The sequence below is a fragment of the Stegodyphus dumicola genome, chromosome X1, assembly GCF_044657685.1.
Source record: "Stegodyphus dumicola isolate Sdum_Otavi_A_Nest chromosome X1, ASM4465768v1".
Classification (NCBI taxonomy): Eukaryota; Metazoa; Arthropoda; class Arachnida; order Araneae; family Eresidae; genus Stegodyphus; species Stegodyphus dumicola.
In genome coordinates, this window is record NC_140780.1 from 236,881,302 (window position 1) to 236,896,769 (window position 15,468).

The 15,468-nt window shown below is 34.2% G+C and overlaps 1 protein-coding gene across 2 annotated transcripts in view; it reads left to right on the forward strand.

Moving 5' to 3' along the window:
- Positions 1–445: 445 nt before the first annotated feature.
- Glyp (glycogen phosphorylase) overlaps positions 446–15,468 on the forward strand; it is a 74,988-nt gene continuing 59,965 nt past the window's right edge. For both annotated transcript variants that reach the window (XM_035361789.2, XM_085807203.1), the window contains exon 1: positions 446–764. In XM_035361789.2, the coding sequence (XP_035217680.1) occupies positions 519–764 (246 nt within the window). In that variant the 5' untranslated portion in view covers positions 446–518. The remainder of the gene's footprint in view (positions 765–15,468) is intronic.

Genomic DNA, 15,468 nt, shown 5'->3' on the forward strand with positions numbered 1-15,468 from the left:
ATATGGTTGTAAACTATTCTTTAGGACTGAAAGTTTATACATTTCAAAATACTGTATGATTATTGTTCTCTGATGATAAATTTGCTTGTGAAAACAGGTTGAGTATTGAACAATCAACAGAAATAACATTCCGCTTAAGCTTTAAAAAAATTACGTCATTTAGTTTATTATTTATCTTCAAATTCTATAAAGGCAGATAAATAACTATTTAATTTCAAATATCTACCTATATGCAAGCACTAAAATGTTTAAAACTGTAGCCTTCGAAATAAGCTGGTTTGTACGAATGACGTCATGATAATCCACCAATCAGACCGCCCGCCCCGCCTCCGCAGATCGCAGATTGACATAAGCTGGGAAGCCGTTACTTAAGGTTTGTTTCTCCAGGAAGTGCTGAGTAGCGCATGCGCGACCTTTAGTGTCAGAGAAGGAGAAACGGATGCTCGGTGGGTTATCACTCGCAAGGTTTCCACAAGGTAGTTTGTAGAAGTTAGCCGATCCACTTGCTCTATATCAAAATGTCGGCGGTACCTCGCAGTGATCAAGAAAAAAGAAAGCAGATTAGCGTTCGGGGAATAGCTGGTGTCGAAAATATCGCAGAAGTAAAAAAGACATTCAATCGGCACTTGCATTACACTTTGGTCAAAGACAGAAATGTTGCTACCCAGAGAGATTATTATTTTGCTTTGGCTCATACTGTTAAAGACCATCTAGTGGGGCGGTGGATTCGGACGCAACAATATTATTATGAGAAAGATCCGAAGGTAAGAAAAAAGAAAAAAATGCTTTTCATTTTTGCATGAGTTATGTGTTGCACACTTTGCATTAATAACCGCTGTGCAAAAATAAAATTTCTCTGCAACTTCCGTGTATTAAGTTTCGCTAAGCGCTTATCACAGTCCATTTATAATCATATGTTATAGAAAAGGAAAGTTTTCTAAGCTTTTCAGTTAAATGTTACAACATATTAACAGCTGCTAAAGTTATAATACTTAAACTTATTTTAGCGTGTAATTTAGGTTTCTGTTATTAATATTAGCCATTTCATAAATCCATTCTCTACAAAGTCGAAAAATTTTACGCGAAAGGTTATTTTTCTTGAAATATTAATAAAAATTCTGTTACAAAGTAAATAATTGTTCTTTGACAATTTATTTGTATTAAATTTCGATTGACATCTTTATTTTTACTTAAAATTTTGTTTTAGTTGGTAATTAAGGGCAAAAATTTGATAGAACTCTTGTCCTGTTAGAATTAAGTAGCTGTCGTATGTCGCATTTGTGCTGTTATCACGAAGTAAATGTGCTTTTATTTTATTTATTTTTTTTAAATATGGGAATCATCAGATTAAAGTTGAGAACTAGATCTTAGAAATCCGAAAGTAAGTAAGCTCGGATCATATTCTGTAGTCTTTGACGGATAATTAAGAGAAAATATTTGTACTTCTTTAAAATTTGACAGCGCACTTTACTTACCGGTTTATGTGTCATACTCTTTAAAGAATATAAAACATGATGAGTAGATTCTAGGGTTTACTTTTATTCATGAACGAAAGTAAAATTTCTTACCAAATGAACTTTCAGTGTTTTCATTTTAAGTTAATCGTATTCAAAGCGTACATAAGTTTTTCCTGCTAACGGTTTCCTGATTTTACCAACTGGTTTTTATATTTCAGTTATGGTGCATTTGATTAATATGGCTTACTCTATCTAGAGATGCGAGAGTGAGTTAAACATTTACCTGCTTTTTAATGAAGTTGATAACTTTGTATTTTCTTCTAAACTCATTAAAGGTAATTTAACCTATAAATGTGAAATTAGATTTTTCGTTGCTTTTTGGCCCCCATCAGTGACCGATCGGTTAAAACCACTGAATTCTGGAAGTTCGACTCTGCTTCGAGCCTTTGCGAACGCGCAGACTTCATGATTGATTATCCCTATAGGTAACGTGAACACAAGCCAGATTTTCTTAGAAAGTCTCGACGAAGGCTTTGCCTTATTATTTTGCATTAGGCGCGACTTTTTAGTTTTATGCATTTTGAATTATTACATGGTTTAAATTAATGTAGAATTGTTAGTTTCAAAGTTTATATCAAACTTCAGTATTATGTTACAGCTAAAGAGCAATTTGTAACCTATATATGTTAAGAATCGCCTAATCGAAAGCTTTTTAGCATTATTTTTATAGCTGAACAGTCAGAATTTGTATTTTTTGGCAATTTTTATAAATCTTTATTACATTAAATCCATGTAATGTAAAAATAATTTCGAAACCTTTAAGTAAATGAATATTATTTCCATGCTAATTTAAATTCACCTGTACGGAAACTGTCAAATGAACCTCGTGATAAAAATCTATATTTGCAACCCCTCTTGTGCGAGAGAAATGCGATCCAAGATTTGGCTCGTCATTGCTATTATTGTGCCAACTTGAGGCACTAACGGCAAGCACATCTCTTCTCCCCCCCCCCCACTCCTCAGCCTTCTACCTTTGTAACTAAGGTTAAAAGGTCATATACTGTTGCTTTTGTTGCTCTTCATTTTCTTGAAATCGCCAATAGCTCAATAATTTCAATTCCTTTGCATAATTTTATTAAATTTTTGAGTAACGAAAGATATTTTATGAGGCTCCTTCACTCACATTTTCTAATCTTTGTCGAGCAGTCTGCATACAATGGCAATCGATTTACTCTTTTCTCTTTACGTGTGATTCACAACTTACCTCTTTTGCAGGTGTTTAGGTTATGATTTCTAAATATCAGGAAGTAATAAAATCCATAAATACCATACGTAAGAAAGATTTCGAATTCTATTTTAGAGCCCTAGGTATTTGTGGAATGAATCGGTATTATATGTAGTTTTATTTGTAATAAATAGGACTTTTATGTAAAGTAGGAGCAATAAGAAAAGATCGAATAAAGATCTTAGCTGCTCATCTTGATTTCGTGGATTTCTCTGAAATAACTGTGTATAAACTTTTTAGAGAGGTTCTATTACCACGTTCTGTTTAATATATAAAATCAATATTGTATTTTGCATGTTTAAAAGACTGAGCTCAAAATAGTATGCAAAGATGGCGTGTACCTCTTTTTAGATAAATACCTCCTTCATTTTAAGATTATGTTTAAGTAATTCCTATGCAAGTCGTGAATTAGAAAGTAATTATTTTATAGGTTCTAGAGAAAATATTAGTTGGTTTTCCAGACCATAACAGTTTAAACTTGGATGTCCACCAGCGGCCGAGCGGTAACGTCGCTGAACACTGGTAGTTCGGTCCGAGGTTCGAATCCCGCGAACGGGCTGGCTGCATGGGTGTTTTCGTGGTTTTCCCCATGTGTAACGTGTATACGAGCCAGTTTCCCTTAAAAAGTCCTCCACGAAGGTATCCCTCCCTTAAGGCAGATAGCCCACGAGTGCTTTGCCGTAATCTAATATACCATATCACCAGCGGCTGAGCAGTAAAGTCGCTGAAGACTGGTAGTTCGGTCTGGGGTTTAAATCCCGGAGAACGGCTTGGCTGCATGAGCGTTTTCGTGGTTTTCCCTTGGAAAGTCCTCCACAAAGACGTCCCTTCTTTTAGGCAGATAGCACTCGAGTGCTTTGCCATTATTAAGTAAACCAAACCACCAGCGGCCGATGGACTATAGCCGCGAAAATAGTGATGTAATTTGTCCAGGATTCGATTCCTGCCAATAGTATTGTGTATGGACAATGGAAATATGAGACCTTTTTTCTTTCCAAGTATTCCATTGACGATGTCAGTCTCCTGTTAGTGGTATACTTTGTCACAATCAATCGGCGGCCGAGCGGTAAAGTCGCTGAACACTGGTAGTTCGGTCCGAGGTTCGAATCCAGCGAACGGGCTGGCTGCATGGCTGTGTTTTCGTGGTTTTCCCCATGTGTAAACGTGTATACGAGCCAGTTCCCTTAGAAAGTCCTCCACGAAGGCATCCCTGCCCTTAGGCAGATAGCCCTAGTGTGCTTTGCCATAAATTAATACACCACGCCACCAGTCAATCAGCCATCTGTTTTCCGTCCATAAAATGAAGGGAAGAATCATGAGAGTGAAATAACCTCTTCTCCAATTGTTTCTAGATCTCCCTTTAATGCAGTGTAATAGTAATTAAGAAATAAAGTAACTTTGCAGAATATATCCATTAGAAAGATATTTGTAATTATCACAATTTCTCTGCGATTTCAACGTTGTTAGGGTAAATTTGATGGAAAATGTGAAAGGAATTTCCTGAATTTTTGTTGTTTTTGTCATTACATGAATAATTTGTAAAGTCGTATTCATAAGTATATATTCCAGGTGCGAACGAAACATACTATTTGAAAACGGATATAAAAAAAAGGGCTGCTACTTATAATGATGGCAAAGCGCACGAAAAAAATCATGTATAAGTATTTATAACTTCAGAGAAAATATCTATGATTTTTTTTTTCATTATTACGTGAAAATTTTAAGGTATTAACTTGAGTGTTGCTACGCAGTTTAAAAAAAAATATGATCGGAAATGGTTGCTTCATACATACGAAACAAATCTTAAAATTCCGAAATTTTTGTCGAAAATTTTGAAAATTCAATAAATGTATTTTACACTTAATGCACTTTTGTAAAAACTGTCACACTGCTAATTTTATTTAACAAAATATTCTCAAAGTCAACCAGAAAGTCCCTCGTATTTTCTTTATTCGCTCTTTTGAGAAGTACCTCCCCGATCAAATCATCCTCCTGCTCCTTAATATGGATTAACAATAACGTGCTGTAAGCAATCTTATTTGACGGTTTCTCAGAAATCTATGACGTGACTAGAGCGGCTTCCCTTAGAAATTCTTTCACGAACGCGTCCTTCCCATAGGCAGATAGCCACTTGCATAAAATGCCATTTAATAATTTTTGTCCATGGTTAAAATTAGGAGTCTCGATTCGAGGCGAACGGGCTGGCTGCATGGTTGATTTTCGTGACTTATCCCATGTTGTAACGTCAATACCATCCAGTTTCCCTTTACGAAACCCCCATTCCCGTAGACAGATAGCTTTCACGAGCTTTTCTTAGGCATAATTAACGTTTTTAAGGAATTGAATTTTTCTTTTAATTATTTCAAAAAAAAAAAAAAATCAAATTTTGGTGTGCATTTTCATGCGTGTAAATTCGCTGAAAAATACTAGGCTATTGAAAAATGTTTGAGTATTTTTTGTAAGGAATGAAAATGAATGAAAGCAGCACTATCTATAAATGTAATCCAACAGATCGTGATTTACTGAGGCCCAGCGGTAAAGTCGTTGAACACTGGTAGTTCGGTCCGAGGTTCGAATCACTCGAACGGGCTGACGTGCATGGGCGTTTTCGTGGTTTTCCTCATGTGTAACGTGTATACGAGCTAGTTTTCCTTAGAAAGTCCTCCACGAAGGTATCCCTCTCCTTAGATAGCCCTCGAGGCTTTGCCATATAATCGCCTAAAGTAAACGTCATTTACTGAAGAAAAAGTGCCCCTATCTGTTTTTCATTGAATCTAAATCGATTGAATTGAATCGGAATCGATTTCAATTGAATCGAAATCGATTCAGTTGTATCTCTCTGCCCTATAAAATTTAAAAGCTACTATTTCTTTTAAAAGCTTTCCAACAGATACATGTCACTCCCCTTGCTGTAATTTATTGTCGAGCAAATTTGGTGATCATCCTGTGAAGTAACTGTACATCTAAAAGATAAAATTTCTTACCGTCATTGCAAGTGGCTGAAATTTATTGCTGAGCAGGACTTCTAATTTTAACCAAATTTTTAAATTGTTGCAATTCTACATAAGAGAACCTTATGTAATTGTAAAATTAGCTGTAACAATTAAGTAGGATTATCAAAAGATTGATACATTTAATTCTTTTAATTTCAAAATGAAAATTTCGGTAATTTGGTTCAAAAGCAATTTGTTATTACATTTCTCAAATATTAGTTGTTACTGCTTTGTTAGTCAACGGAGCTTTCTGATTTTTGTATCTTTCCACAATGTTAGAATTAAAATTCACTTGCGTTTGAATCCCGACTAATGAGCTGGCTGCATGTTTTGTTTGTTTCGGTTTTTCTACATGTGTAAGGGCCCACCAGTGGCCGAGAGGTAAAGTCGCTGAACACCGGTAATTCTCCCCGGGACTCGAATCCCGGCGAACGAGCTCGCTGGCTGCATGGTCGCTTTCGTGGCTTTCCCCGCGTGTAGCGTGTAATGTGTAATACGAACCAGTTTCCGTTAGAAAGCCCTTCTCGAAGGCATCTGTCCTCTTAGACAGATAGCCCTCGAGTGTTTTGCCATTATCAAGTAGACCGTATCAAAGCAAACCCACATGTGTAGCGTGAATAAGACTCGGTTTACCTTAAAAAAAAGTCATTCACGGAAGAGTCCTCCAATTTAGGAAGGTAGCCCTCGCGTGCTTTGCCATATTTGGCTAAAGAAAGCAAAATCGAAATACTGTACGTAAGGTCAATATTTATAATAGCGTTGGTTTGAATAATGTTTAAAGTGTTTTCTTCTAATCAGTTACGTAACTTCAGAATTTACAACTCCTTCATAGTAATGTGTGCTGAAAGTGAAAATTAATTTTTAATTAATGATAACCGCTGAAATTTAAAAAGGAGTATCCGCATATTTACCAGATGTAAAAGACAGTATTAAGTAAGAGATCGTTTTTGATCATTTCAGTTTTAGGGAAAACTTATTTTACAGTATCGCGTTATTTAATCATCAGAACAAATAGTTTATGGATTTCTGTCGACAGAAACAATAAGTCTGTCTTAAATAAAAAGAATGCAAAGCGCGTAGTTGTACTGAAATTACAGAATTGTGAATCCAAAAATTTTAAACTAGGGTTACCGGTTTTTTTATGTCCACTGGAATCCTTAAAATTTCAATTTTTCAAGTCCTTTAACTTTCAAAAAGTTCTTTCCATGCCATGGTCCAAGTGAATAAAACTACTGAATGCAGGTAGTTTGGTCAGAAATTCGATGAAGTTATTTTTCTTGTTTTCCTCTTGCTTATTTAAATACGAAGCCGTTTTTTCCATAGGAAATTAATCTACGAAAGCAGATTGTCTTCGAATGCGTTTACCATAATAAACTAACTTACCACTTTGACCAGTGAGGCAAGGTATCCTGAGCACATTATGCAGGGGAAAGCATTCTTTAATTTAAAAATAGGTTAAAAAAACCAAGATTAATTTACTCGTCAAACAGTTATAGTGAACTTTTTTTTTTAACGTCTCTTTCTGTAATATTAATGCGGCTGATGCTCGTTAAAACGGCCTCTCGCATTCTGCATAAAAGATCACGTAGCGAAAGTGAATTTAATGTACTCTCAGTAAGTTACAGGGTTTTTCTTGAGTCGTCGTATATTGCCACTATAACGGATGATGTTTATACCGAACGTCGACTGTACAATACATTTTCTAAAAAGAGACTCTTTAAATTAGAAATTTAAACTAGATTGGGAGATTTCTAATCCCAGTTCCCATCATTCTTGATTACTTTGAGAAAATGATCTGGAAAATTCGTATAGTGTGTTCATTGGGAGAAAATTTTAAACTCTGCTGCTGTGTACTCGAGTAAAAATCTCTAAATACTTTGATTTGCTGCTTCAGATGTATTATAAATTTTACATTAAACGACTTGATATTTATTTCATGATTTCGGTATTCAAATGGAAGTTGCTGTTTTCAATCTTTCATTTCAGCTGAATTTTGGGAGCTTCCTTTTTTTTTTTTTTTAAGCCTAGAAGGGTTGTTAAGGGTTGTTTTGGCATTTTGCGCTGAAAACTTTAAATGTAGGTCCAATTTTCAAACTGTTGCCACCAAATATTACAGAAGTTAAATAATGAAGAATCTGCATAAATATATGTATGATTCTCTCATTGTAATAAAACAACGGTACCTAGAGTCATCAAATTTTGAATAACGTAATCCCCCACCGAATATGGGCATGTAGAAGCGTGAATTTGGAATTTGTTATATTATCTATTTCATATTTTATAAAGCATTTATGATTAAAAAACTCGACGATTTCAAAGGGAGCAGTGGCAGCGCTGCGCGGGGGAGAAAAAAATATCTCCAGCGTGCGAGAATATGCATCAGAAATTCTAAAGATATGCTCATTTTAAAATTATTTTACGCTGTTGAATTGAATGTTATACTTTAAGTGCGCAGAACATGATATTTAATAAATAAAGGTAACGCGGAAAACGTTAAAAAACTTCCCTTTGCGCGTAATGTAAAATCTGAAAGCTTTTTCAGAATTTCTTTTGTTAATTTTTTTTTTTAATTCAAGGTTTCCTTATAATTTTAATATCGAAGAGAATTCGAAATTGCTCAGAAGAGCCAATACATATTTATTTTAGTGAATTTTGAGCCTAGTAACAATTATTCTTTCATAGGTTACAAACATAAAAGCATTGTTCTTAATCGTCGAACTGAATGCGATTGCGATACTATATCGATATATTGAAACATTTTATTGATTTGTTTTATGCTTTATCGTTGTATGTCAACGTACGGTTCACAAATTTCCTTAGTTTTATAACTTTTTTTTTTTTTTTTGGTCCTCCGGATGAGCAGTCTAGTGTGCCTTTTCATGGATCAAATTCATATCACAAGTAAAAACTTAAGTTTTACCAATGTCATAAACCCATCAAAACCATTAAGGGGTAAGATATAAACCTACGAACTGAATTAGATTCTAAAAACTGCCATACACCGTATTGCTTAAATTTAAGCTGCATTTGTTATTCAAATTTTTTAAAATATAATATTAGAATGATACTTAAATTCAAAACGAATATTTTAACATTTCGGAATGATCATTAAAACTTTTTTTTAAATGTTGTATAACTAATATTTTAAACAGCAGTGAAGATGATGGGCTCTGATGCAGTAATAATTCAAAGTTCTGAAAATAAAGATGTCGAAAGTGATAATGTCTGAAGAAGATTTCCAATAAATTAGGTAGCGTATTATATTTATATCGGCATGTGTTTAAACAAATAAAAATGCTTAGTTTTCAATAACATTATAAAATAATTTTTATTTATTATTCCACTTTTCCAGTTTTAAAATCCTACTGTGGCTTAAATTCGAGGGCAGTTATTTTTTATTTATCCAATTATCCACTTTTAAAAATTAAACCGCAGCTTAAATTCGAAGCAATACGATGATAAATGCTTGAAGAGCCAAAAAGTATAATCCTAAAAATCCAAGACTGAATAAGTATTTGATAGTTTTGTCCAAAATTGGATACCCCCTGTTGAATTGTATGAAAAGTTATCGTAGTTTCTTTCAGCTGTGTGGTCGGTCTATGTAAACCACAAAGATGTGCCTTCCTTGTGTTCAAACAATTTAACCTTCACGGTGTACTGTTCTAAGAAACATATCTATATATACCTACTCTTTGCTAAATATCTGATTATCCGCTTGGGTAAAAGAGGTCGCCTTGTATCGTCTGCTTTCTCGTCGCCATTTTAGAAAGGAGAGAAACAGGAAGCTGGGTGTTATTTTGTTTTTTCGTTATGTAATTCCATCTATAGAAATGGCTTTCGCGCAAGAAAGTAAACATTGTTGATTTAGAAAAGACTGTTTTTTCGTAATGTTTTCAAAACTTTAAATGCTTTCTTAAAATAAATATAAATGTTTAATAGATAAATCTATAAAATTTGAACTGGAGCAATAAAATTCCCTCTAATGGAAGCTTTCTGATTGTGAATTTCTCAAAATTTTAGTTCTCATTTATCGAACTGTAAATATTTCGGTGAGATTGCAAAAAAGCGCAATCTGTCCTTCCGCGCAATAGGGTAAAGGTGACAGCATTACCTAAAGACGGGTGTTAAATCAGCTTTTTTGCATCTGTTTTGTTGATTTATTATTCATATTTAGTGTTTGCAATAGGAAATTAGCTGATGGAGTTTCAAGTTAACTATATCACACGGGTTAAATTTTCTAAATTTCATACATTAATATGAAAACTAATAGGGAAATTTGCGGGAAGTGACCGAATATAATTTATTTGTATTCATACTGTAAAAGAGCATAGTTTCTGAACCGCGTATATGCTAGCTTTTATCATGTACGTGGGGGTGAAGGACGAACTCTTGCATGAGAGCTTTATGCGTAACATCCACATGAATCTTTCTGTTTAGTAGAGTGTTGTTAAAGAATCGTTAGCTTCCTTCATTTGCTTTCTTCGTCACCACCTACTACGTTACCCACATGTAAATGCTTTATCAATATCGTTAACCTAAGACTTTCTACAAATGATGCTTTAACATGAGATCCTTCCTTTCCCTAGATAAGGATTTGAGTCATCTTGATAGCTAGATTCTGAAGCAGTTGTTCAAGTAGCTGATTTTTTCTTAGTAACATACCCAGTTTTAAAACAGTGTCTGAATTCGAAATTTCCCGTGTTCCAAGCTGAATCTGTAATTAATGATTGTGCAAATGCTTATGCTTTTAAATTATTTTTCAAAATCTTTCAATTAATTTGGAAAGAGTAGGAAAAAGAACTCGAAATTTTATAATTATCGGAATAGGTAAAATGCAAATGAAACCGTAGAATGCCTGCGATGCAGCCTTTTTATATCTTTCTTATAAAAAAGAATATGGTATATAAGAGCTCTGTTATTTGTATTTGCTAGCAGAGAATCAAGTATTTTAGTTCTAAGCTATGTCTTCGTGTTTAATTTTGCGGTAAAATCTTCCTTTTTTCACACCCATATGTACGGTACATAACTGTGCCATTCATTTGCCATTTTTAAACATGTATATAGATATGAAATAGAAATATTATGAGCTTTAGATATAATAGATATGAAAGATTATCGAGAAACAGAAGTTTAACGCTTAGCGCTCCGCATATTTTTGTACCACTGCTTACCAGCAACTCTGGCACATTTTCGCAGTGGAACGAGTAAAACGGAGTCTTATTTTAAGTGAGAAGAATTACACGTGCTTGCAAATGTTTAAATTTTATTTATTTTATGTTTATGCACTTTCTTCTTACAAATGGAAGATAAATTTTAAATTTTGTGATTTACAATGGTGTGATATCTTTGAAAACAATCTCCCATGTGCATCCTGGGTTTACTTGGGCAAGTGTCACATCGAAGTCTTTCTGCGAATCTTCATCTTCTCTTTCAATAATTCTCATTCGTCGTCTCTTTGGTAGTATAATTTAGGAACCAATATTTGAAGTGTCAGAATTATAATCAACATTGTCTTTCGCAATATCTGTTAACACCTGAAAATCAAACACGTTTTCACTCGATTCTAAATTCTCATCATAACAATTATTTTTTTCCATGTTGCTAACCATAAAAAAGGTCAAAAAATGTTTTAATTGTAACAGTACAGAGGGTGAGCACGTTTTAACTACCGATAACAATTGCCAACGCCGACGATAGCGCAACATCTTAAGCGTAACATCTTAAGCGTAATCATGCTAAAAACATTTTGCTACGCACCGAAGCCTACGGAGCTGGGGAACAAATGCCGGATGGTCCCGTAGCGTAGCTAAAAACATTTGGCTGCGGAACAAATGTAGGATGGCCCCGTAGCGGAGCCAACAGAGCTAAAAACATTTGGCTCCGCAGCGGAGCCTACGGAGCTGCGGAACAAATTACCGGATGGCCCCGTAGCGGAGCCGACGGAGCGCTAAGGATTAAGTCGTCTAGCTAAGATGCTACTTCAAGTCTTGCTGTTCTCGAAATTAACCGTCTGTGTATTATTATCTTATTAAGAACTGTTTCGGAACTGGCGTTCACCATTTAAAGCAAGTATTAATCGCTCTGGATAAGCTTAGTATAATACTGAGCGTGGCTACTTATGTACGTATTACAGTATGGTTTATTAAAATTCTAAAAATTACTGTAGTTTATATCATCTAACAGATATGGTTAATTGGTAACATCTTACGTTGCTAATTTTTGACGCTTAGGAATTGATTGAAACAAGAATAGGAATTCTATTTGACTCGTTCTTTTTCAATTATTTCTGACCCTCGGACCCTACTTTACCTTTGAATAAGTGTACGTAGTTCCCCTTCTAGAAAAGTATTAAATTTAGTCGTAATAAGTGTTTTCACAGACATATTTTTAAGTATTTTTTCCTTTGCGTTACTTAGCACCAAGATGTGTGAAGTGTTTGGCTTGAAATTAAAAAAAAAGTCTTTAAGCAAGAGAAAAATTTTAAATAATTATAAGCCGTTTGTTTGTATTAAACGAAACTTATTTCAAAGATCTGGACAATTCATCATTTTAGAATTTCAGAGCGTAATTAAAGTTTATAAAACTCGTGCAAAGTATAGCTTTTTTTAATATATTTGAGAAATAGGAAGAATCAATCTTCCGAGTTATAATATGTCTTTATGATAAAAAATGGGTTTCGAATCAACGCAAACAACTCAACTGCAATCGAACTCCGCACCTGCACAAATCAATGGCCGGTGACATTAAGGGATGAATATGGCATCAGATGTTTGACACTGTGAGCATACATTAGCTTTCGTTAAACGAAATACGGTTTGCGCGTAAGAAGCAGTATTAAACATGTGAGCGATAACCTATTTGAGAAAGGCCGTTTCAAGGACAGTGAAGTTTTTAAAATTTCTGAAAAGAGTAAACTGCTTAAAGTGATTCATATCTTTTAAGTGTATAATTTATTTTTGCTGGGACTTTTATTAAGTGAAATTATTATTCATTTAAATATTGCTTTTGAATTTATAATACTTAGGTTAACAGTTAATGAAAGCTGAACTTGTATACAAACAACTAACAATCAACAAGATCTAATTTGTGTTAAAAGGCGATATATTTTGAGATATGAAATTCAAAATAGCTCATGCAAAATGCTTTCAGATGTGACAATTATACCCATTTTATTCACTGAAATTGTAATCGTACACTTCTTATTCGAAAGTCCTCCACGAAGGCATCCATACCTTTAGGCCAGCGATTCTCAACCGGTGGTACGCAAGAGAAAAATGAATTATTTCTGTTTCTGCGATTCCTCTTTCCGCGTTTTTCAAAATTCTTCCTGTTCCCGCGAAATCGAAGAGTACAGTCCCCCCTCCCACAGCTCCTCAGGGGATGTCACGATAAGTCATTAAGAGGAGCTGGGCAGTTTCTTTGTGTATAAGTTAGTCTTCGTTAAGTTTAGGCTCCTCTTAAAATTTTTAATTTCATTCTATTTATTATTCTGCTACAATATTAGCTATTATTTTCACATCTTATGTTAATCAATATGGATGTTTAGACATTATTGAAACTAAAAGGAAAAAATCTTTAACCCTTTATAAAGGTTATCATTATCGAATTCAGAATAGAAATAAAGAAAATGTAGTTTATTAGATTTGCATAAATGAAAGAATTAAAAGCTGCAAAGGAGCAATTAAAACCAAAGCCGAAGTCGTTTTAAAAGAACGAACATCATTTTAGAACTAATATTTGTTCTGAAAGATTTTATTATAACTCACCTTTATGCAGAATTTTGGAAGAATATTTTTTTTTTTTTTAATTTAGAACACTATCTTTTAGTTTATTGCCAAAATCATCGCAGAGTTTGAACATCTCTCTCTCCCTTTAAATACAGTATTAGCTTCATTTATGTAAAGATCTGAGGTCATAAATATTTTTCGATTATTTATATTAAAAATTCTTTTTTCTAAATCTAAAATTTTTTTGCTTTCCTACATTTTGGAAGAGGCCAAGGTCCACTCGCCCCCCCCACTATGTAACCCCTTTGAGAAGAGGGTAATGATTGGTTTGGTTTTTATTAGATTACGGCAAAGCACTCGAGGGCTATCTGCCTTAAAGGAGGGATGTCTTCGTGGAGGACTTTTGAAGGGAAACTGGCTCGTATACACGTTACACGTGGGGAAAACCACGAAAACACTCATGCAGCCAGCCCGTTCGCGGGATTCGAACCTCGGACCGAACTACCAGATTTCAGCGACATTACCGCTCGGCCGCTAGTGGGGCGGGGGGTAATGAAGATCGATGATTTCGCGGAAACAGGAACTTTTTGACAAGCGTGGAAACAGGAAGACAAACTATTTGAGAAGAATAGGTGGTACGTAAGGAAACAGAGTATTTTTAATTATTAAATTAAAAACTCTCGTAAAGAAAATTAACAATTGATAGAAACTTCCTGTGATCGAACTCCAACTGAAGATTTAAAAAATAACGCACTTGTTAACTTTTGGCTGAACCCCCCCCCCCAAAAAAAAAAAAAGAATTTTAAAAGCCTTTCAAATAAAGCTATTAAATTTTTATTGACTTTTTGCAAAACCTATTTTTGAGAACAAGAATTTTTCTTCCACGTTTTATTTGAAAAAGATATGCAGAACAAAATTAAAAGTGGATCGTAATTTACGTTTAAAGTTTAAGTAAAATAAGACCAGACATAAAGAAATTGATCTCTCTTAAACAGGTCCAAATTTCCCACTCAATTTTTGAATTAAAGTGTAATAATTTAAATTTTGATAATTAAAATGGTAACCATTTTCGATCTTAATATTTTTGTATGTGTGCACATTTAATGCAAATAGCCAATAGGTTGTGCAAATGGCAATATATATTTTTCATATTTCTATTGAAAAATTAAAAAATAATCATTTTAAAATGTGGTGGTGGTACTAAAGTTTTTCAGTTTTTGGTTAGATGGTACGTGTTAGCTAAAAGGTTGAAAACCGCTGCCTTAAGCATATAGGCCTCGAATGCTTTGCCGTAATTAAATAAATAATAATAAAAAAAAACCCTCTTAATAAGTGCGTCAGTTAATACGGTGTGTTTGCAAACATTAAAATTTGTTACAATATACGCATGCTTTCCAAAATTTTGGAAATCGTATTTTTTTTGGCTAAACGAGTCTGTTTAGTGTGAGGTGCTGGTCAGTAAACCACTAGATGTGTAACGTGAATGCGAGTCAATACCGTTAGAAAATCATTCATGAAGGCTTCACTCTCCTTAGGCATATAGTTCTCTTGTGCTTGTGTTATGTAAGTACTAGCCAGTTCCTCTTCTAAAGTCTTTAACAAGAACATCATTCTTTAGGCAAATAACTTTAGCATGTTTTGCCATAAATAATTATCCCAGTCCATCCTGAGCTCGCGTAAAACGCATAGAAATAACTATAAGCAGGATTTATCTGCTTGGAAGAAGAGCATTTAGAAGTATATTTATCAGAAGTATTTAATACTTCTGGTATTCTGGTATATGCGTATGCACAAGCCAGTTTTCATTAGGAAGTTCTTCACGAAGGTATCCCTCCTCTTAGGCAAGTAGTCCTTAAGTGCTTTGCCATAATAAAATAAACCCAAACCTTCTGGTACAAATCAAATTATTCAAGGATAGAGATTTTGCGATTTGTCGAAGATTTAGCAACATCTACTTTCTTACCAAATTTTGTAATATTAATGGGAACTGATATTGGGTTCACGTA